The sequence below is a fragment of the Aphelocoma coerulescens genome (assembly GCF_041296385.1).
Source record: "Aphelocoma coerulescens isolate FSJ_1873_10779 chromosome Z unlocalized genomic scaffold, UR_Acoe_1.0 ChrZ, whole genome shotgun sequence".
NCBI lineage: Eukaryota > Metazoa > Chordata > Aves > Passeriformes > Corvidae > Aphelocoma > Aphelocoma coerulescens.
The window spans coordinates 23562902-23584313 of record NW_027184085.1 but is presented as its reverse complement, the minus strand read 5'-3'; the positions used below and the strand labels follow the sequence as shown (position 1 = coordinate 23584313).

The 21412-nt window shown below is 39.8% G+C and overlaps 1 protein-coding gene across 1 annotated transcript in view; it reads left to right on the top strand.

The window, feature by feature from the left end:
- Positions 1-21412, top strand: part of PDE8B (phosphodiesterase 8B) — a 71652-nt gene that overhangs the window by 44371 nt on the left and 5869 nt on the right. The window contains exons 6-18 of the mRNA XM_069000982.1: positions 288-376; positions 3199-3277; positions 3735-3875; positions 5234-5322; positions 5741-5801; positions 12088-12139; positions 15133-15210; positions 16108-16184; positions 17387-17551; positions 18321-18366; positions 18800-18935; positions 20105-20303; positions 21148-21365. Of these exons, the coding sequence (XP_068857083.1) occupies positions 288-376; positions 3199-3277; positions 3735-3875; positions 5234-5322; positions 5741-5801; positions 12088-12139; positions 15133-15210; positions 16108-16184; positions 17387-17551; positions 18321-18366; positions 18800-18935; positions 20105-20303; positions 21148-21365 (1430 nt within the window). The remainder of the gene's footprint in view (positions 1-287; positions 377-3198; positions 3278-3734; positions 3876-5233; positions 5323-5740; positions 5802-12087; positions 12140-15132; positions 15211-16107; positions 16185-17386; positions 17552-18320; positions 18367-18799; positions 18936-20104; positions 20304-21147; positions 21366-21412) is intronic.

The following is a 21412-nucleotide window of genomic DNA, read 5'->3' as shown; positions in this document are numbered from 1 at the left end:
TCTGGTCCTGTCACTGGGTACCACTAGAAAGAAGTGGACTATGTCTTCTTATAGTCTTCCTTCAGCTATTTATATACTTTGGTAAGTTCTCCACTTCAGCCTTCTCCTTTTCGGGCTGAGACAGCTCTCTTGGCCTGTCTCATGGCAGAGGTGCTTAACCACCCTTGTGGACCTTCACTGGCCTCGTGCCAGCTCTCTTTAAAAAGTTTAAGTTTTAGATGCAGGAACAGAAATAACAGTTTAAAACCATTCCAGCCTATTTAATGCACTCTTGGTTTGTCTTCCAGCAATTCACGGAGAACAGCAGTGTCACTGCTTGCTACAATGAACTGGTTCAAATAGAACACGGGGAAGTGCGATCTCAGTTCAAATTACGGTATGTAGAAGTGTGAGAAACTGCAAACATCAACCTCTTGGTCTAAATAATTGTATCATGTTGCTTTCTGCTTCTTGCCAGCTCTGCATATGTGTGTCTTGCATCTGTATTTATGTGTATGTATGTATGTAATATACTACATTTTATATTTTCTCCTTCTGTTATTTTGTAAAGGACGAACTGAAGTGCCTTAGTAACTGGTACCCTAGGAAAGCTTGGTCAGTGTAGGTATGGACTGCAAATTTACATGATGGTAAAACTTCACAGAGTCATTCTTGATCTCGTGTGTCTGAGATTTCGTATTCAAAGGCTTGATCTGAATACGATCTTGGTTCAGCTCTGAGTTTTTATTTTCTTGCTTGGCCGAGACTTGGCAGGCCAGGAGCACAGTTTTATATGTTAGTGAGAAGTTAAATTATGTTTATTCCCACATGCATTTTTTCCTTAATGTGACTAATTCTATATTTAATATAGGTGCTTTTGCATGCATGTAGATATTTGTGCAATGTAACCATATGAAATGATAGGAAAGAAATGCAGAGAAAGGGCTGTTCTCTCTGTGGCATAAATTAATTCCAGTTCCATCTACAGAAAATACTATCGCTTTTCTACAGGTTTCTGTGTGTCTGTTTAGGAAGGTGATTTTTCTAAGATTTTCTTTGCAAACTGATACCAAAGTGACTTCACATTTCACATGATTGTGTGTTCATGCATGCAAACTGCAATTACAGTAAAATTTCAGGGAAAAAAAATTGAATTTTGGTTTACACAATTTTAATAGTTGTTTTCCATAACTCAGCAGGAATGTCTTCCCCCTACCTCTGTCTTATTAGGCAGATGCCATTAAAAACTAATCAGAACTGATACTGGTTATAGCATTCAGGTATAATTCTTTTTTTCATTTGTGTGGTTTAATTAAGTGGGGGAAAAGGTGCTGCACTTCACATCTGTGCCACTTGCCAGTGATCTGCAAGTCTTCTATACAGCTTTGTAAAAGTGAAAGGGAAGAAAATGCAGAAAGTTTGTTGATAGAATTAAACCCAGGATATGGCACATGTTCAGACACAAGAGAAATGTGATGAAAAACTAGCACCAGCCCCAGAGAGCAGTATATGAGGTCACATCAGTGGTCAGAAGTGTCTTTCTGTTCCTAGCATGGACTCCACTTTTCCACATAGCTGGTTCTGGTTTGCAAACTTGGTTCGACATCTGTGTGCTAATTAAAGGGGATAGGGGCCATTTTAACTTGTAATTTTGCTGGCTTGCTTGCCAGATCAAAAGAAAATACTAAGGCTTGAATAGTGCAAATATATCTGTGTGTTTTCTTACAGAAACTCTATGTAATTACATTTGTTAGTAGCTGATGTACCAGACAGGCATCTATCACTGAGACAAATTAGTTCCTTCACACAGCACAAAATCACACTCGGGAACCAGTTTGAACTGCTAGAAAATTATATATATATATATATATATTATATATATATATTATATATATATATATAATATAATATATTATATATATAATTATATAATATAATATATTATATATATAATTATATAATATAATATATTATATATATATATATATATATATAATATAGAATATAAAATTATACTCCGAGCTCCTTTTACTCTGTGAGCAGAAACACTTCTGTCATCTTCTGTATAAAACACTTATTTCCTACAAATCTTCATCCACATAGCTGCGTGTCTGTGTTTCTGTATATATCTCTTCATGTATCCTATTTGGTTTTGAGTTACTTCTGTAATAAGCAGAAGTAGCAATGTTCTGTATTTCTTAATTCTCTAGTCACTGGTATTAATTCAAACTCTGCTATGCAGCCTGGAAGCAAGATGTTCCTTTTAGGTAAATACTGTATACAGGAATGTTTATGCACAGTGCATTTTTGCTCCCTGCAATGAGACTTATTTAGAATATAATTAGTTTGTCTTTAGTGCAAATCAAAGATGAAGTACTGATACCTATCAAAGCAAGTATGCCTGGGTTGTTTCTTCTAGTGTGCACTCTTCCTGGCCATGGTAGGGTGTTGGAACTACATGGTCTTCATGTCCCTTCCAACCCAAATCATCCTATGATTCTATGAGATATACATTTTTCCCTAGTATTAGGAGCCGATATTAATGACTTCCTGTATAAATCATAATTTAAGCAATTTGAATTCTGTAGCAAGAAGGTAAGGCTTCTGTTTTCCTGCATTAGTTCAAGGATAGCCCTGGAAAAAAAATGGGGATCAAAGACCATCTGGGTTCTTAAAGATCAGGATGTATGGAAGTCCAGTCACTGCATTATTACTTGGAAGCAAGAAAATTGGTATTTTTTGAACTAGAACTTTGACATGGTTCTATTGCTTCCTTTAACTGTGTTGTATTACAGTTTCTTTGACAGTGCCAATCTACTTGCTGTATTGAAAACTTTGTATATACCTGCTGTCATGATTTTTGTGTTCCAAATTTTTAATGATCACAAAACATTTTGATGTAATAGTAATGTGTTATTTTTACTGCTCATTGTTAGTTCCTGCTGTCCAAAGCATGTATGTAGGTACAAGTATACTATTAAGATGCTGCAGTATCTATGAGCACTTTTATAATGTAATCTGCAGTAAAAGCACGTTAACAACAGGGATGTCTGAGGCTGGATGTTTTGAAAAAGTCATAATAAAGATAGTGACATGATCTAGTCAAAACAACTGCTACTTTGTGGTTCATCTACTGATAAGTACAATTTAATCATGTATTTATAGTGAACAAAATGTTCTAACAAAAAAACTAATGTGCTAATCATTTGCTAATTTCAGGGCTTGTAATGCAGTGTTTACAGCATTAGACCATTGTCAGGAAGCTGTAGAAATAACCAGTGAAGATCATGTCATTCAGGTAGGGGGGAAAATGTTAACTATCTTATAGAATTTGAAAAGAGGAAACCCAAAGTAGTCCCTGTTCTATTTCAGTATTTTAGTTTTGTTGCCCATTAGAAAGCCTTGTACAATGAACTGCCTAATTTCTGGTTGCTGCACACTGATGCCTGCTGAATTTTTAAGGATTTTCCTTCAGTAACTTCATTTAGATGATAGTTTTCAGTAATGTTTTTTCTGTGCCTTCACTCTCTTTCGGTGCTTTCTGATAGATTACATATCACCTTCTCTGTTCAGCCTCTTACTTGAATAAAATATTTCACCATTACGTAGTATTTTATATGAGAAACACTGAGTTACAGGGATGTGTGGTTGTGCCTTTAGCCATATAACTTGTCACACTTCGATATTTATATAAGTTATTATCCTTGAAATAAATTCTTTTTTGATATTGTCCTAATGTACCTTTGTTTTGGCAGTATGTTAATCCAGCCTTTGAACGGATGATGGGGTACTGCAAGGGAGAGCTTATTGGCAAGGAGCTCACTGAACTACCTAAAAGTGATAAAAACTCTACAGACCTTTTGGACAACATAAACACATTTATTAAAAAAGGAAAGGTAAGCAAATAAAACAAACTCCTTTGAAACTGCTACAGAGTTCTATTCTTCTTTGGTTTTTATTGCTGTAGGTTTAAGAACACAAGATGTGTTTTTCATGAATATACATGTAAGACCAGAATTCTGCTTCTCAGATGTCTAAGCACAACAGCCCATATCACAGACAAGTGACTACAGATCTCATTAGTTTTGCTTTTAGGATCTGACTGAACTCCTGCTGATTTGTTGGCTTAAGATCAGTATCAGAATGTTTTCTGTGTTTCTGTTTTGCTTAGAGCCCATAGAGCTTTTGTTAGTTGGAATGTAACAGTTTGTCCCTCAGTCAGTCTCTCAGGTGGCTGAATCATCCAAACAAAATGTGTAACTGTTCTGTCAAACAGCAGAGCCTTCACTAACTGCATACTTAAAGCACCAAAATGTATTGGCACCCAGTGGCGTTTGCTTTCCTAATAACTGTAGTTAGAATATCGGCAGTGCACTGTGAACTCCTGTCGTTGTGGTGATGAGCCTGGCAATACATTCCCCTAACACATGCAACAGTCTCCTATCCCATCTCCCCTGGGCTGCAGAAATACCTGTTGCCCTTCCCTCTCTCACATTCTGCTTCAAGAACTTTGGGGAGTTCTTCAACCTTTGAGTCACATCCAGCAATGATCTGAGCTTTGTGAGTCACTGTCTGGAGTTGTTTGCAGGTTCACCTTGGTTCATTAGCAGTACCCACAGGCCACTCCTGCTGTGCTCCTCCTCATTTATATGGGCTGCCCAGCAGCTAGCACTGCCTGCTCAAAGGTATCTTTTACCCATTTTCCCACTTCATCCTATTCTGCTGCCAGGTAGTTCCCTCCTTAAAATTATTCCTCCTTGAGATTAGTTGAAGGACATCTTTAGATCAAAGACTTCTGAAATTTAGCATATATATTGCGTTACAACCAACAACTACAAAGCTGAATGGTGCTTGGCACAGGGTTCGTTTCTGCTGGTCCCAAGGGATATCCTTTTGTTGCAGCCACTGCTCCTTATGGTGGCACCTAGCAAGAATGTTTGTCACCTCTTTAAGTAGATGATACCTAAAGTTCCTTGTAAAAATCGTAAAGTTCCTTGTAAAAAATACTTTTTTCCAAGAGAAACATAATTATACTGTCCTTATATCAGTTAAAGGTGCTGCTCTCCATTGGGTGAGTAATTGCTGCGCTCTCTCTGTTATACTTAATAGTATATTAATTTTATACTATTTTTAAAAAGACAACCATGAAATAAAAATAATAATTTAGTACATAAGGACTATGCAATAAGAAATGAATATTTGACTGTAAGCTATGTGTGCTCAGATGCTGTCACTGTTGTGTGTGTTTCCTTAGGAATGGCAAGGAGTTTACTACGCAAGAAAAAAATCGGGAGACAGTATCCAGCAGCACGTGAAGATAACACCTGTGGTCGGCCAAGGAGGGTAACTAATTTGTCCGGAACATAATTGCTTTCTGGGTTTTAGGGTCTTCTCTCTGCTTTCTGCATCTGTAAGTTTGACATGAACCTCCATGTATTTAGCAACTGGACAACCCCGTGTTTGTGTGTGTGCTTGTATGTGTTCCCACCTTCGCAGTTCAGAATGAACACATTGCCAAATTCAGCTCCCAGATGTGCAGAATTCCTGGAGCAACAGAAGGATCAGATGTCCTGGGATAAAAACCTCAATGTTACGCTTCATGCAGGAGTGAGCGCTAGTCACCCAGTTGTCTTGCTGGTTTTGGGCTTGGTATCTGATATCATGAGGGCTTGGAGATCTCTCCTTTAGAAAATATCAGTGTATCACTTCACTTCTCTCTTTACAATTTGATACAGTAACAAGTGATTATTTCTGTTGCTAGGCAAATAAGACACTTTGTGTCCCTCAAAAGGCTACATTGTACCAATGAAAACAACAAACAGGTATTGTATTTCTTTCATGTGATAATTTTCATAGCTTTTAGTAAACTGATATTTTTTGGCTTAAAATTTTCAAGAAGATGTGATCTATATTGTCAATGAGATTCTCATTGATTGTTGGGTCAAGCAAGAAAACTTCAACATTTGCCTGCACCATTCTCCTTTTGCAGGACTCCTGAGCAGAGGAACAACATATTTAATTTTCTGGAGCATGGATATGACAGTTGAGTCCATGATGCTGTGGAGCAACACAGACCACAGTTCAAAGGGAGTTCAGGGCTGTTTTTGTAGAGCTGTTCTTGCCAGCCTGATCTGGTGTACTTATGCCAACTAATGACCTATGCTCAGTGGTCCCAAGATTTGGCAATGCGTGGTACTTATATGAAGTGCAGCCTTCATGCAGGCCCTGAGACTTCACACATCTGCCAGAACAGGTGCTGTGAAAGGGTGCAACTCAAGCCATAACCCGAGTAACGCAGCAGTAGTGGCTGAGGTGGGTCTCTGCAGTCCAGACGCAAATCCACACCAGCTGCTCCTGCAACAAACTTGGTGGTGCGGAGAGCTGTTTGCTGTCATCTTCTCCTGGTTTCCTCCCTCTGACAGTGTCTGAGGCAAATGACCACATCACATACTTTGCCCAAAAAATACTCTACCAAGTGCCCTGTAGCATAAAGTCTGGACTTTCGTGAGCAAAGGAGTGAAGCCGGTCTTTGGCATATGGTCTGTAGGGGGTGAGATAGAAAGTGGGAAGCATAAGAAGTGGCTGGAAACATTTTAGACCAAGCATGTGCTTGGGAAATAGGATATGTTTCCATGTTGTTTAGGGAAGGGGTTCTGTATCTTGTTTTATTTAGATCTTTATGTGCTTTTATCCATGATGTGGGAAAAGACACACAGGAAAAGTATTTAGAAAATCTCTAGCATGTCTAGTTGCCCTTTCTTGAGTAGAACAATGCTGAATATTAACACATTATTGGAAAACCAGTACTGCTAGAAGAATTTCATTGGTGGTAACATTTGACCACTGAAACCATCCTTGTTTAACAAGTTTTTGTGGAGGTGGGTAGTAAAAAATCAAGGAGAAATCTGCTTAATTCCCAGAAGAACTTTGCATGTCTATCACTGAAAAATAAGACTCATAGTATTTTAAACTTAGGAGGGTCTTTGAACTAAAACATGTATTTTAGTATTAACAAAGTGTCATTTACAGTCACAGGATGTTTTAAAATGCTCAGGCTAGAGTGCAACAGAGTTTTATAATAAAAGCAGTGATAAAGTTACATGTATTTCTTTTTAATTCATTGCTTAAACCTCATAAGTGTTGTTTCATTTATAGGTGCTTCGATGTTGATTTGAAAGTAAGACATAATCTGATGGCTTTTTCTGTATTATACACACAACTGAAAGACTGGTACAGGGAGGTGTATATATGATATTCTTAATGCAAGATAATGAGTTCAAAATAATTACAAACTTGTACCCATATGTAAAAACAGCAGTAGGAATATACGAAAAAAGTCATTTTCTTTTGTTTTTCTTTGCCCTGTAGATTGGACTGCTTAAACCAGTAAGAATCATAGAATCGTAGATTGATATGGAAAGGGACCTTAAAGATCACCTAGTTTCAACCTCCTTGTCACAAGCAGGATCACCTCCCACTAGACCAGGTTGCTCAAAGCCCCATCCAACCTGGTCTTGAACTTCCAGGGATAGGACATCCACCACTCCCCTGGGGAACCTGTTCCAGTGTCTCACCACCCTCACAGTAAAGAATTTCTTCCTGATACCTAATTTAAACCTATCCTCTTTCAGCTTAAAACCATTCCCCCTTGTCCTATCACTACACACCCTTGTAAAACTTCCTCTCATTTTCTTGTGGGACCTTTACATACTGGAAGGTGCTACAAAACATCCCAGAGTCTTTTCTTCTCCAAACTGAACAACCCCAACTCTCACATCCTTTCCACATAAGAGAGATGTTACAGCTCTCTGGTCAGTTCCATGGCCCTTCTCTGGACCTGCTCCAGCAGGTTCATGTCTTATGCTGGAGGCCTCCAGCATGTTACAGGCCCTCAAGCAGTCGTGACACCACAAAGCTTGGTGTCTTTAGCCAACCCGCTGCTTGTGCACCTGATCCCACTGTCTGTGTCCCTGACAAAGATACTGGCCCTAGTGCAGACCCTCAAGGAGCACCACTCATCACTCTTCTCCACCCGGACTCCTGGCCAATGGCCACAACTCTTTAAGCAGGATCATTCAGTCAATTCCTTATCTACTGAGTGGTCCACCTGTCAAATCCAGGTCTCTCCCCTATAGTCAAGGGTGTGCCTGGAAGCATCAAATGCTTTGCACAAGTCCAGTTAGATGACATTCCCTTATCCACCCATCGTAGGAGGCCACCAAATATGTCAGGGATGATTTGCCCTTAGTGAAGCTGTGCTTGTTGTCTCCAGTTATCTCCTTATTTTCCATGTGTCTTAGCATAGCTTCCAGGAGGATCTGCTCCATGAATTGCAGAGCACAGAGATGAGACTTACTGACCTGTCATTCCCTGGGTTTTCCTTTTTCTTTTTTAATCTTTAGAAATGACAGTTCTAAGTTTCCCCATTTCCAGTCACTGGAAACTTCACTGGACTGCCATGACTTCTGAAATATGATGGATAGCAGCTTAGCCATTTCCTCCACCAACTCCCTCAGGACTCACAAATGCTGATCAGGTCCTGTGATCCTTCAGGTTCCTTGGATGTTCCCAAACCTGATCTTCTCCTGCAGTGGGTGTTTTTTCATTTTCCCAGTCCCTGCCTTTACCTCCTGTGACTCGGACAGTGTATGTAGCTGGAGCACTTGCTGGTGAAGACCAAGGCAAAATATTCATAGAGTACTTCAGCCTTCTATGTGTCCCGGGTAACCACACCTCCTGTTTCCTTCTAGAGAGGGACAACATTTTCCCTAATCTTTCTTTAATTCACCACAGTACCTACAGAAACTTTTCTTCTTGTCCTTTATGCTGCTGGCCAGATTTAATTCGATCAGGGCTTTAGCTTTCCTAACATGATCCCTGGCTCTTCAGACTTTCTCTCTGTATTACTGCCAGGCTACCAGCCCTTGTTTCCACTCTCTGTAGTCTTCCTTCTTTTGTTTGTCAACAAGTTCTTTGCTCATCCACACAGGCCTCCTGGCATTTCTGCCTGACTTCTCTTTGTTGGGATGCATCACTCCTAAGCTTGGAAGCCATGAGCTTTGAATATTAGCCAGTCTCTTGGGCCCCTCTTCTCTCCAGGGCTTTATTCCATGGCACTCTACCAAGCAGGTTCCTGAAGAGGCCCAAGTCTACTCTTCTGAGGTCCAGGGTAGTGAGCTTGCTGTGTGCCCTCCTCACTGGCCTGAGGATCTCATACTCCTCTTATTTCATGATTACTGCAGCCCAGGCTGCCCTTGAACTTCATGTGCCCCATCAGCCTCTCCTTGTTGGTGAGAACAAGGGAAGTTAAGAAACAAATTTTATTTAAGGACTTGTGTCCAAGGTGACATTCATATTCTCCTGTACTGCTGGAAAGTACCACCCATTCTTGTCTTTTTAGTAGTTTCATGAGAAGCTACTGGCAAATTCAGCACTTATGTGATGATCTATAGGCCTGGGGAGCTTTACAAATTTGGTGATCCCAGGGAATATGGCCTTGAAAAGGTTCTCCACAGGTGCAGAGGTCTGCCACAAAGGTAAGGACCACAGCCTAAGAGAAAATATGCTCTGTGGAGATTTAAGGTCCCTTAAAAAACAAGGTGTATCTGACAGAGCTATGTAATTGTTCTGTTTCACTTCTGTCATGGAAATACCTCATACCTGTAGGAGATCCTGGGCAATGCAGTTTTCCTAATATCCATTCCTGAATACTTGCAGCAGTAGAACTTTTCCTTACACTAAAAAAATTAGGTTCCTTTTCAAGCCACAGATAAATCTTTATGGAAGGACAAAAGGAAATCAAATGAAACATTTACTTAAGTTACAGAGCAGTAAAAGCTGTCATAATTCAAATATTCATGCAAATGTAGTATTTCTCTGCATCAACATAATTTTAAACAGCTTGATTTCAGCATTCAGACAGTGTATATTGACTTCAAAACATCCTTACATTATTATGCATTGTTTCACTTTATCTGTTTTTTGCCATTAGTGACAGCCTGTGTAAGGGATATCAGAGACCACTGGAACCTTCATGTATTTCCATGCCAGATTTATCACACAGAAAAACCTAGCATGTTAAATTTATGCATGGAAAAAAAAATATCTAAAAGAGCATTAAGCATTCTTACAGTGAAGATTTATGAATGGGGATTGACTTTCATGTGACTATTCCTGTGTGCTGAGCCTAGGTAATTATTAATGCTGCCATTGTCAACTTGAGACCTGGCAGGATAGAGTCCAGTGTTTTCACATTCATAAATTTACAAGAGAGGTGTTGTTTCTTTCAAGAACATATTGACCCAACATTAACTGTATAACTGCCCCCATAACTTACCTTACATGGCTCTTTCAGGACATGCCTTGCAGAAGGGGAAGAGGAGTATTCAGAACAGAAATGTGGTTTATTTTTTTAGTAGAGCACTTGGAGGACTGCACCAAGGTTTCTGCCAGTTGTGCAGTAGACAGAGATATATCCATTGGCTTTGAGAGAAGCTCCAGGCTGGGGCCAGAACAAGCAGTTCAGATGCCTTGTGTCACTGCACCATACTTGATGAGATTTCCTTAACCTTACTCTGTTTGGATGAGATTATTTCTCTGAGTTTCTTGGATACAAGAAAGGTGTTCAAGCTTTTAAAATTTTTTTGGATGAAGAGTCACTTCTTACACTCCCCTGAATAAGATTTATATGGAACATGAGCCCAGGGTTTCCCTTTCTTCTTTTTTTTTTTTTTCATTACAAAAAGCCATGCCTGAATTTTTTTGAGTTTTATTCCTTTCCATTTTCTTCTCTTTTCCTTTCACCCTCTTTACCTACCTCCCCCCACAGCAGACAGGAAAAATAAAAGATGTGCAAGAATAACAGAAAAGAGAATTTTTATCATTCCTTTCCTTTCTTTCCTGAATAATCCTCATGAGGACCCTGCAGCATGCACTGTCACAAACTGATACAGACACTAAGGCATACAAGTGCAACCCTGTCGTACTGTCCTTTTACCTCACAGGTTGCAACCATGGATTTCATGCTTCCATGCAATCTAGTGCTTCACTACATGCAGGTGATTGATTTGGTCAGAGGAACCAGTCACCATATGACAGTAATGGACTCCTAAATATTATGTGTACTGAATAATGTGTAATTACAGTGTCAAGCACTGACAATTATTCATCTGAAGTAAGAGGGTACGTGCATCTTCTCTAGTGACTGCAGTAAAAAAAGTAATGTGTTATTTCTAATCTTTCTCCGTGTCTCTGTTAGCTATGCTTAAATACATCATGTGCCAATTTTCAAGGGAAGACTTGAGAAACTGTCATTTCTGGTCAGTTTTCCTACAAACAGCAAAATACTTTCTTCTAACCATGTAACAAAGGAAAGGGGTGAGGTGATTAGCAGGTATTACACTGTCGTGAACTGGCCAGTACTTTTGTTTCTGAGAAGAATGAAAAAGCAGAGGAACATTTAATCTGTGTTATTGCAGATCAAGCAATAGATGTAAATATTAAGATATGGAAATATCTAAATTCTAAGAAAGCTTGAAATACCTACTGTTGGAGCTACCCAAGATGTTTCAGAAGGACAAAGAATTAAGATGCTGTGTTCAATTTTTCATTCTTGAGAATGATTAAAAACTACATAGAAATTAAGGTCTGATGAACAACACCTACCTCTACCCCTTATTTCCTGGAGAGTTATTTTTATAACTGAGTTTTTTTAAGTCCAGTTTATCAGTGACCCATGGAAGGATGCATTCAAAATTTACTTCGATAGTTCTAAGAAAAAAAAATTTTTCATTTTATTCTTTTAGGTTCATATGCAAGTTGCACTTAAAACATTACCTAAAATGAGTATCAGTTCTCTTGTAAACACAGGCATTAAACAGGAATTTAGTACATAAAAGCACTTGTATCTGTGATTTTCTGCATGACATATCTGTTTGCTTTTGTATTATTTCTCTACATCTAATTACACCTGAAGAAGAGTCTTTGCCAAACACTTTTTTTAAAATAGCTGAATGGAAAATGCTGAATATGGACAGTGTTGAATGCAGCCTGTTTAAAGATTTTTTTGTATTGTTTTTCCTTACATATATATTTTACTCTTATCTCCAGCTCTACAAGAGTCACCATGAGGATAAGTACACAGGAGACAATTCCCAGTCAGGTTAGAATACTATAATTTACCTCTACATTCTGCCATGCTGGAAGTTGTGCTGGGGTTCTCTGCTGGTATGAATTCTCTCTTCCTTCTGTCCAGCTAGTGGTCAGAGCTGATGGCCAATGACAGATGCCAGCTGCTTCTCATGTAACACCGTGAATTGGACTTAAAATCATCAATAACTGAGTCTCCTGTGCAGACCTCTTGCTGTGCATTTGAAGTTAAGATGCATTGTTCTTTGTTGTATTAAAACACTGTGTTTGATCCCAGGCTGGTGTACCTTGGCACCTCTTTGTGTTTGAAATGTGGAATGTGCTGATTTGTGCCAGCACACCTGCCACAGTGTTTCCAAGTTTAGGACCTGTCAGCAGGCTGTTGGTTTGGCCCCAGCACAGGCTAAGACAGTTGTCTGAGGTGTCCAGGCCTGAGCAACTCAGTTCCAGTCAGCGCTGAGTTGCTGCAGCATGTCTGCAACCCTTGTCTTGTGTCTCAGGTGGGTTTGCTTACCCACACACAGCACACTCCAGCCCTCTTTGAGTTCTGCAGAGAGCTTTTGACTAGAACGGTGGCGCATAAGGGAATAATCCTTTCCTCCAGTGCTGTGTAGTGTTTGGAATAACACTTTTCCCTAAAGAAGGAGGCACTTAAGGCCAATTTTAAGCTTCTGAATCTAGTGGTCTCAGCCAGACTGATGTCATTATGAGTGAAAAGGTTCTCATGCCTTGTTACCTTCTGGCACCTGAGGCCTTTCCTGCTATGAAAAGTGAGACAATGTTGCTGTGCAACTTCAAGCAGCTTCTGGTTTTCACATGGGAGGAAGATATAACATACTAAGAGCATGTGATGTGACTGCTTGACATCCCCTGCTGTTTCAAGTAGCCTAAGAATACCTACAAACATCTGAGAGCTTTGTGATGCCAAGTAACAGTGGGCAGGGGGAAGAAGAGACCATATGCAATTGGCTGCCCTCATTCCCATTGCTGCCACCAGAACTGATCCACAGTTTGCTCCTGTAGAGCAGAACATGACAGAACCATTTGCTGCTGTATCCCTGTAATAAAAGCAGATTTTCTTCTCACTGTTTATTTCCTGAAAACAGGAAGGTGAAGAAGCCCATAAATTAAGCAGGACACTTGTTACTAATTAACACATTTATATTAGCTTACTAATGTTTTACGTTTGCTCATTGTTGTGACAGATTTCAGCAACACGGGGAAGCCTCATACTAGGCACCACATTGATGAGTACAGTGCAGTGAAAGTAGGCAACCTCAGCACATGTGATGTAGGTTACCCTTCCCTGAAGTCCATGGCTGTGATCCAAGAATAAATTTCCAGAGCCATGGGCACATATACCAATATGTGACGAGCACAGAAAAGTAATCCATGTGTATCATGCTGTTTGAGGTGGTGTGATTTGTAACAAATCTGGATGATTAGATTTGATGCTCACCAGGGAAAGAAAAAATTTTTACCTAGGCATTTAAATATTTACAAATGAAATTGTAGTATGGCACAGAGTAGCTTTTATGCACCTGTGACTCTCTGGGGGGCATAAGCAAAGTTTCTGACTTGCTAGGTGGTATTTAACACAAGGAGAGTTGTTTGTCAGCTACAGCCACTCACAGCTCTGTTTATGTATAAATGCTTGGTCCCACTCAAGTGACTTATGATAAACTCATCCAAATGCAAGAATGGGGTTTGTAAGAGGAGTACTATCAAATAAATAAATAAAATTATTTAACATGCATTAGTTTTGCCTTGCTCTTAGGCGTCAACAGAGGAAAATGCTTCCAGTTTTTCCAGTTCAGACTACAACACAGAAGACCCAAGCTGTCCTATAAATCTGTGGTAGAAAAAGAGAATTAAGACAGAAACTATTTCAGTAATTTTTAAGATGGATGAACTTTTAATTCTAGACAATTGTATATATAAAGGCACAAAGTTAATTTCTGGGCATAGAGCAGTGACATGGGATACACATCATAAAGTCACCCCAGGGCAACATTTTATTTTGCTAAAGACAGGCTGCATACATCCTGTCTTGTGGCATAGTCATGAAAATTGGTCTTTATGTTAAGAATATCGCAGTTATGATACTTCTGATTCTTCAAATGGTTTTATCTGCTTTTGATCCTTGCTAGGGTCTCTGATCCTTGGGTGGCATTTTAGATACTCTGGGAATAGGTACTATAGAGACTCTTGAAAAGAGGTAAACAGATGCATGGTTGCTGTTTTTAAACATAAGGGAGAATGCAGAATTTAATATACTGGAGAAAAATGAAATTTTACCAGACTTTTTTTTTTTTAGGCTCTTTCCTGGCATTTCATCCAGCTTTTGAATTGGACTGCATGTGATTAATTTCTCTTGCTTTAGTAAACAGCAGTTTCAAGAATAACAGCTTGTTGCATGGCTAATTTTCACAAGAAATAAATTGATTGTTTTATCATTCTCAGCAGGTTGGATTTTCCTTAAACACAGGGTACAAATAATTATTGCAAATAAAAGCAAAAGCTGTCTGAGTCTGAATTATGCTTTGGCTTGAAGTGTGTAGACTGAGATGAGATTTTTCTCACTTGGCTGAAGTTTTAGGTGATTAAATTCAGCCTTGTTCAGTGGTCAGAGGAGAGCAAAAAGAGCTCACACAAGGGGTTCAGCCCACCTGCCTGAGACATCTCTCCTGAAGCAGGATATCTGATAACCTTGGATGATGACAGCCTGCAAGACTGCTGCTTTTAGGGAGCTAAAGTTAGGTGAAGCAAGTCTCTGTTACATAAGGCATCTTGACTTATAAAACACCTTTCCAGGTGACTTCAGACAAGTTGCTTTAAAATGATAGGCACTGAGTTCCTTGTGCTGGTGTGCAGAAATTACAGTATTTCCTCCATGTATGTGATATTGCTAAGGTCACTTGATTAAATTTTCATCATTTTAGATGAAGGAGATTTTGTAGAGGTTTTTCTTGATGCATTTTTAAAGCTTTTGTTTTGTACTTACAGAATCTGGTTCTTACAAGTGCAAGAACAGAAGGAAAGACTCAGTTGATGTTAAGTCAATAACATCTCAAAGTAGTGATGGTAAGAAAGCAAACTGCCAAGAAATATTGTATCATATGTATGTACAATACTATATATTAATATATATTTATAAATAAAGAACAAACTTTGCTTGGGCAATGAAACTGCAGACCAAAAGAATAACCAGACAGATGCACAGCTGATTAAACAGAGATTACTCCATTTTTTTGTAACTGCTGTAAAATTTCTTTGTTTTGATTTGAAAAGCAGTGCCCCAGCATGAGTAGCAGCATTGCCATACAACGCATGGCAGTGCTGACTGCCTTCATAGGGAGGAGCAGTGACTGTGCCAAGGGATGGGAGCAGCTTGCTAGAAGTGTGTGGTGAAGTGTTAGTGCCACCTCTCTTAGAAAGCTGCAGCTTATGCTCCTGAACACGAACTTTTGGTTTTTTAATGTTTAACATGAAGGAATCTATTGCTGCTAGTTACTGGAGAGCAGTACTTCTACTAATCCCACTTGTGACTGCTTACAAGTGGGACAGTGGTGGCAGAAATTTCTTTCTGCCCCTGTATGCTGTGAGAGAAGCACTGCTTAGGGGGAGCAAAATGGTTTTCATTAGAGCAGCTGTACCATCAACATGAGGGACACACACAGACTTACAGGAGGAGCCATGTCTGACAGAGATCCATTGCAATCAAAGGGCATGAAGTGTAAGTACAGCTCCATTCTGAAGTGAAGGATGGATGGATGGATAATCTGACATCAAAAGTGAAGGGTGGCTACCAAAGAGGCAGACAACAGTGCAAGAAATGAAACAATGAAGTAAGAACTTGCAGGAGGAGAGATACAGGAGAAATGGGACACAAGACTGTATTTCGTTGTGCTGTTCCCCAGCCTTCCACACTCTCCAAATACTGTCATCTGATTTACACTCTGTGGCTCTCTTTAATGGCAGCTCCAAGTTTACAGACCCGACGGTACTCTTCAATGGCACGGATTCACTCTATGACAATAGAAGCTCCTATCACAAAGGTGAGTCCTGAGCAGACTTTTCCACAAACTCCAGTCTGGAGTTGCACTCATATGTCATTTCTGAACAGAGAAGCAGAGGTTTCCTGTACTTTGTATTTAACAGAATAATATAAGTAATTTTTTTTTAATACCACTTTCTATATCTCATCATGGCATTCCAAATGCTAGTCATAACAAAGAATATTAAGGAGGGGAGAAGAGTGCCCTTGCTAGATGCATGGCTTCTGGCAGGAACGGGACACTGCTCTGCTGGGTCATGTATGAGTAGGAGGATGTTCTTCCAGTCTCACCTTTGCTCTCACTATTGATATTTATAAGATACCAGACAGAGGAGGGAGCACCTGCACCATCTTCTGTCTTTCCCACTTTCTGCAGCCTTTTCTTCACTATCTGTTTTATACAAACTCTGCTGTCACAAACCAGCTGCACAGTCACTTGTAACACATGAGGGTGTCCGGTATCTTCCACTTTCAAACCATTTTTTCCTTTCTCCCCATTTTTTCTTCTATCATCAAGCTCTTACTTCCCAGCACCTCTGTGACTCTAAGAGCAACCAGGTCTTTTCCTTTTCCTTATCCTCGGTTGTAGCCACAAGGGAGGCTTGTAGTGGCTGTGTAGCCTCATCTGGCTCCTGGAGAAGACAGCAATGGGACTTTCTCCCTGTCAGTTTTGGCAGAGCCAGGAGCAGTCACTGCTGCATTCCCAGATCATCACTGAGGCACAGTGTGGGTTTCAAACAGCCATCCTCTTCTCCCACAGCCCAGCTCTTTCTGCTCTCTGCCCTTCATTTCTACATGGAGAAAACTAAGCCTTTACATCCAATATCAGGATATCTGAGTCACATCCAAGAGTTTGTTTGTTTGGGTTTTCCTCTAGGGATTGAATAATTGCTTCAGAGCAGACCTGGACATGCTGAAGGACTGGGACATTGCTAGTTTTTGGCCCACCCACCTGCAACAATTTCAGATACTTCACACCATTCTGCTTTCACTTCTCAGGAGTTTGCCAGTTAAAAATAGCAGATGGATACCAGGAAATCCAAGCACAAATTTACATTTTCAGAGTTGCACTTCAAGGGTTGTAGGGAACTACACTGCATTTCCTAAATGAGAATTAGCATAATCAAGCCAAGAATAAAAATTTTGTAATAAGAAAAAAGTGCCATTCACTTTTCTTTGCCTGCCTCCTTAATCTGCTTTCAGGTTATTAACATAATTAATGCTGCTCAAGAAAACAGCCCTATCACAGTAGCAGAGGCCTTGGACAGAGTTCTGGAAATCCTGCGGACAACAGAACTTTATTCCCCTCAGCTAGGTACCAAAGATGAAGATCCTCACACAAGTGATCTTGTTGGAGGTCTGATGAATGTGAGTAAAATTAGTAAAGACGAAATTGCTGCTACCAGTGTCCTACATCACAGTTCAGTGCTCTGCTGTGCTAAAATTTCCCAAGCAATGGGAAGGAATTCATCACCATATCAGTTAAGTATTTTGGCCTCTTTGCTAGCAGTAGGCACAAGGATGTAGTAAGCTATTGCCACATCTCAGTCTACTGGGTGCCTTCCTCTTCACATACAAGTGAATGAGGTTGCCATTAGAAATTACATCCAGTCTCTGGATTTGTCTCAGAAGATACTGAAGGAGATACTTTTTAGAAACTCTAGAAGCTTATATGGGATTAGAGGGATTGCTCTATAGCTGGTCCATTTTATCAGTGAAGTTGCTTTAATCAGGTTCTGATTTTGGTCCTGTAACAGCAGCAGGAGAGAGACTATCTAAATTTTGTCATGAATTTACTCATTTTTTAATAGACGCTGAGCTAATCCCTGGCAAAATAATATAAAGAAAATTTAAAATAAATTATAGTGGCCAATATGAATGATGAAATCCTGCAGGTGCCAATGAGAGGATCAAGGAGGGCAATATACTGTGTATTTAATATCTTTTCTGGAGATCCCATACCAGTGTTCCCAGGATCCTCGCGTATTTATTTTGAAAGACCCTAAAACAAGGATTATGCTATACTGCTGCAATAGGAGCAGTGCTTTTAGTACCTGGGAATAGTGGCTGAAGTGCATGTAGTGTTCTTGCAACTAGTGATACAAAAAACGTAAGATAAACTTGCTTTCTTTTTCAGGATGGCTTGAGAAGACTGTCAGGAAACGAGTATGTGTTTTCTAAGAGTAAGCCACCATTTTAAACTTCCCTTTGCACGTGTGACTTCTTTTTTCAATACTGCTAACATACAGCTTCAGGCTTATTTGCAGTGGGATATATGTCTCTGGAAATGGTTGTCTAAATGACTGCAGCACAAGTGCTAGACTGCCTCCATTTTGGTGTTGAAGCAGGCTCAAATAATTAAATTAATGTATTTCAAAATGTTAGCAAAAAACCAAACTGTCACTGAAAGAAATGTTCACTGATCTTTTTGGTTTATGTTCAAATGCTCTGTAATAAACCTTTATATTATAGGCATTTACAGACTTTTTCATGGCAGGAAAAAGAGTTGTTTTTCTCAAAGAGAGTTGTTTTCTAAATGGAATTCTGAAAAGGGGCTGTGGTAGTGTAGGGGGAATAACCTGGAAATGTGTTAATTCCCAAATTCCATTTCAACAGATATGAACCTCGGCCATACTCACCTTCCAGTGCCAAACACCATCAATGATGTTCCACCCTGTATTGCACAGCTCCTAGATAATGAGGAAAGCTGGGACTTCAATATTTTTGAGTTGGAGGCTGTTACAAATAAAAGGTACTGGACTCCTTTCCCTGGGTGCCCAGACAAAGTTTGTTGAGGAGCTGTAGCTCTGGAAAAACGGAAGCAAGACACAGCAAATCTGTGAGAGCCGTCTTGCTTGACTCGCATCCACTCTGTCCAGCTGACACTGTTCAACGTAGTCTGATGTTGCTATGTGCTGGATGCCCTCCAGATGGCCCTTTCTCCTCATGTGCAACTGTCATGCTGGAAAAAGCAAACCTCTCCCCTTCCTCACCTAAATCATCCTACAGTTTGGGAAGATCTAAGGCAACTATGGCTTTTGATTATAGGGATAAAAAAATGGGATGGTGGATAAACCAGTGATAGGATCAACAGACTGGGATTTTAAAGCTTATAATGAAAACAGACATCAGTAGCCTTGAGGTCATGCAGACCGCAAAAATAAGCACATCATCCAGAGAGAAAAGTGGTTTTCATTCCAAGATGCAAAGAATCAAACAAACTACCCGTTCTTTTGTACTCTCTTAGCACAAAATGGCCACTTTCAAAATTTGGATTTGTCCGGTTTTAATCTGCAGATGTTGGGGTTTGGTTATGCCTTTCTCAGCTCAGAGGCTTTGTAGGTCATCTTGCAGGAGTGAAAAATGTGACTGATGGACTCTCTCACAGGGAACACAGAGTAAAAGACAACCCAGAGTGGATTTGGATACAAGAATCAAAAAGATTAGAGGCTTTACTCTGTTTACTGTTTCACACATGGGCTTCCCAGCATTGTGCAAACACACAGACACAGCACTTGACAATTGACATTTGACCTTTTTTTTGCTTAGGGCTTTTTAGCCTTTGGGATGTGCCCATGTCATGTTCAAAGTCTGCTTTTTCTCCTCAGGAAAAAGATAAATGGAATTTTGTTTAATTGACAGATACTAAACACAAGATTTTTTTCCGAAGCCACACGAATTGTTGAAACTCTAATGGAACTGCATCATTTCTACAAAACATATTAAAATGATGTCTGAAAGGATGGTAGATGCAATAATTTGTAACCTTGGCCAGACTTTTTAGAGGTTATAGATATGCAATTTAAAAATGTTTAGCATTCCCCCTTTTTAAGGTCTTGGTTTCTTTGTTGAATATATCGCTTTTAGAACATCACAAGTTCCTATTTTACAGCACTGCTTTTTTCTTCTATTGTTTTTCAGGCCATTAGTGTATTTGGGCTTAAAAGTTTTTGCCCGGTTTGGGGTCTCGGAGTTTTTAAACTGTTCAGAAGCAACACTACGGGCATGGCTGCAGGTCATTGAAGCCAACTACCATTCCTCCAACTCATACCACAACTCCACACATGCGGCAGATGTCCTGCATGCTACCGCCTTCTTTCTTGGGAAGGAGAGAGTTAAGGTAGAACCATCACCTAGGAGTTCTCTGGGCTAGGATTTCAGCGTGTTTGCCATTTTATGTGTGTCATTCAGAAGTCAGATGTTTAAATAATGGTCCTGGCTTCATAAACTCTCTCTGTCTTTGAAGTCTTCCTGTGATGAAAGCAAGCCCACACTGTTTCTCTAAAGTCTGTTTATAAAAATTTACATTTTTAAGTAGCAATGATGGGGGTGGGGAGGGAACCTGGTTCTTTTCTGTCTCTTGATAACTGGCTGTATGTAACAGTTCTTAATAATGCTTCACAAAAGCTTTGGAGAGGGAGATGTGAGCTATTCTCCCTGGTACTCAGCAACAGGGCATGTGGGAAAGGTTCAAAGCTGTGGCAGGGGAGGTTCAGACGGAACATTAGGAAACATTTCTTTACTGAGTGGTTAAATACTGGAACAGTAATTCCCAGAGAGGGTGGTTGATGCCCCAAGCCTGTCAGTGTTTAAGGAGCATTTGGACAATGCCCATAATAAAACACAGAGGGTGTGCAGGAGCAGAGTCCATACAGATGCATTCAGGCAAGCATATAAAGTGCAAGGAAACCATTAGGTGATCTATCCATTAAAGAATGCTACGCAAAGATATTGCTTGGGTGACAGCAATGTAAAAAGCTTCATTAATGAAAGCATATTTGGGTAAGGGTAAGAGTGGGAGTTTTGTGGTAGGTAGTCTGTGGGCACAGTGAATGGAAAATGACTGCAAGGAGGTAGAGCCCCTGCTTAAGTTTACATTTGTGTAATTGTGGGTACCTGGAAGTTATCAGAAAATATTTACTGTAATTTTTGTGCCACATCATAATTTTTCTCTCTTCCTGTAGGGAAGTCTGGACCATTTAGATGAGGTAGCTGCATTAATAGCTGCCACCATTCATGATGTAGACCATCCTGGACGGACCAACTCTTTCCTGTGCAATGCAGGCAGTGAATTAGCTGTCCTTTACAATGATACAGCTGTATTAGAGAGCCATCACACAGCACTGGCATTTCAGCTTACAACAAAAGACAGCAAATACAACATTTTCAAGAACATTGATAGGTGTGTCTGCTGGAGAAGGGGAGTGTGCTTGTGTGGATTGCTTGTTT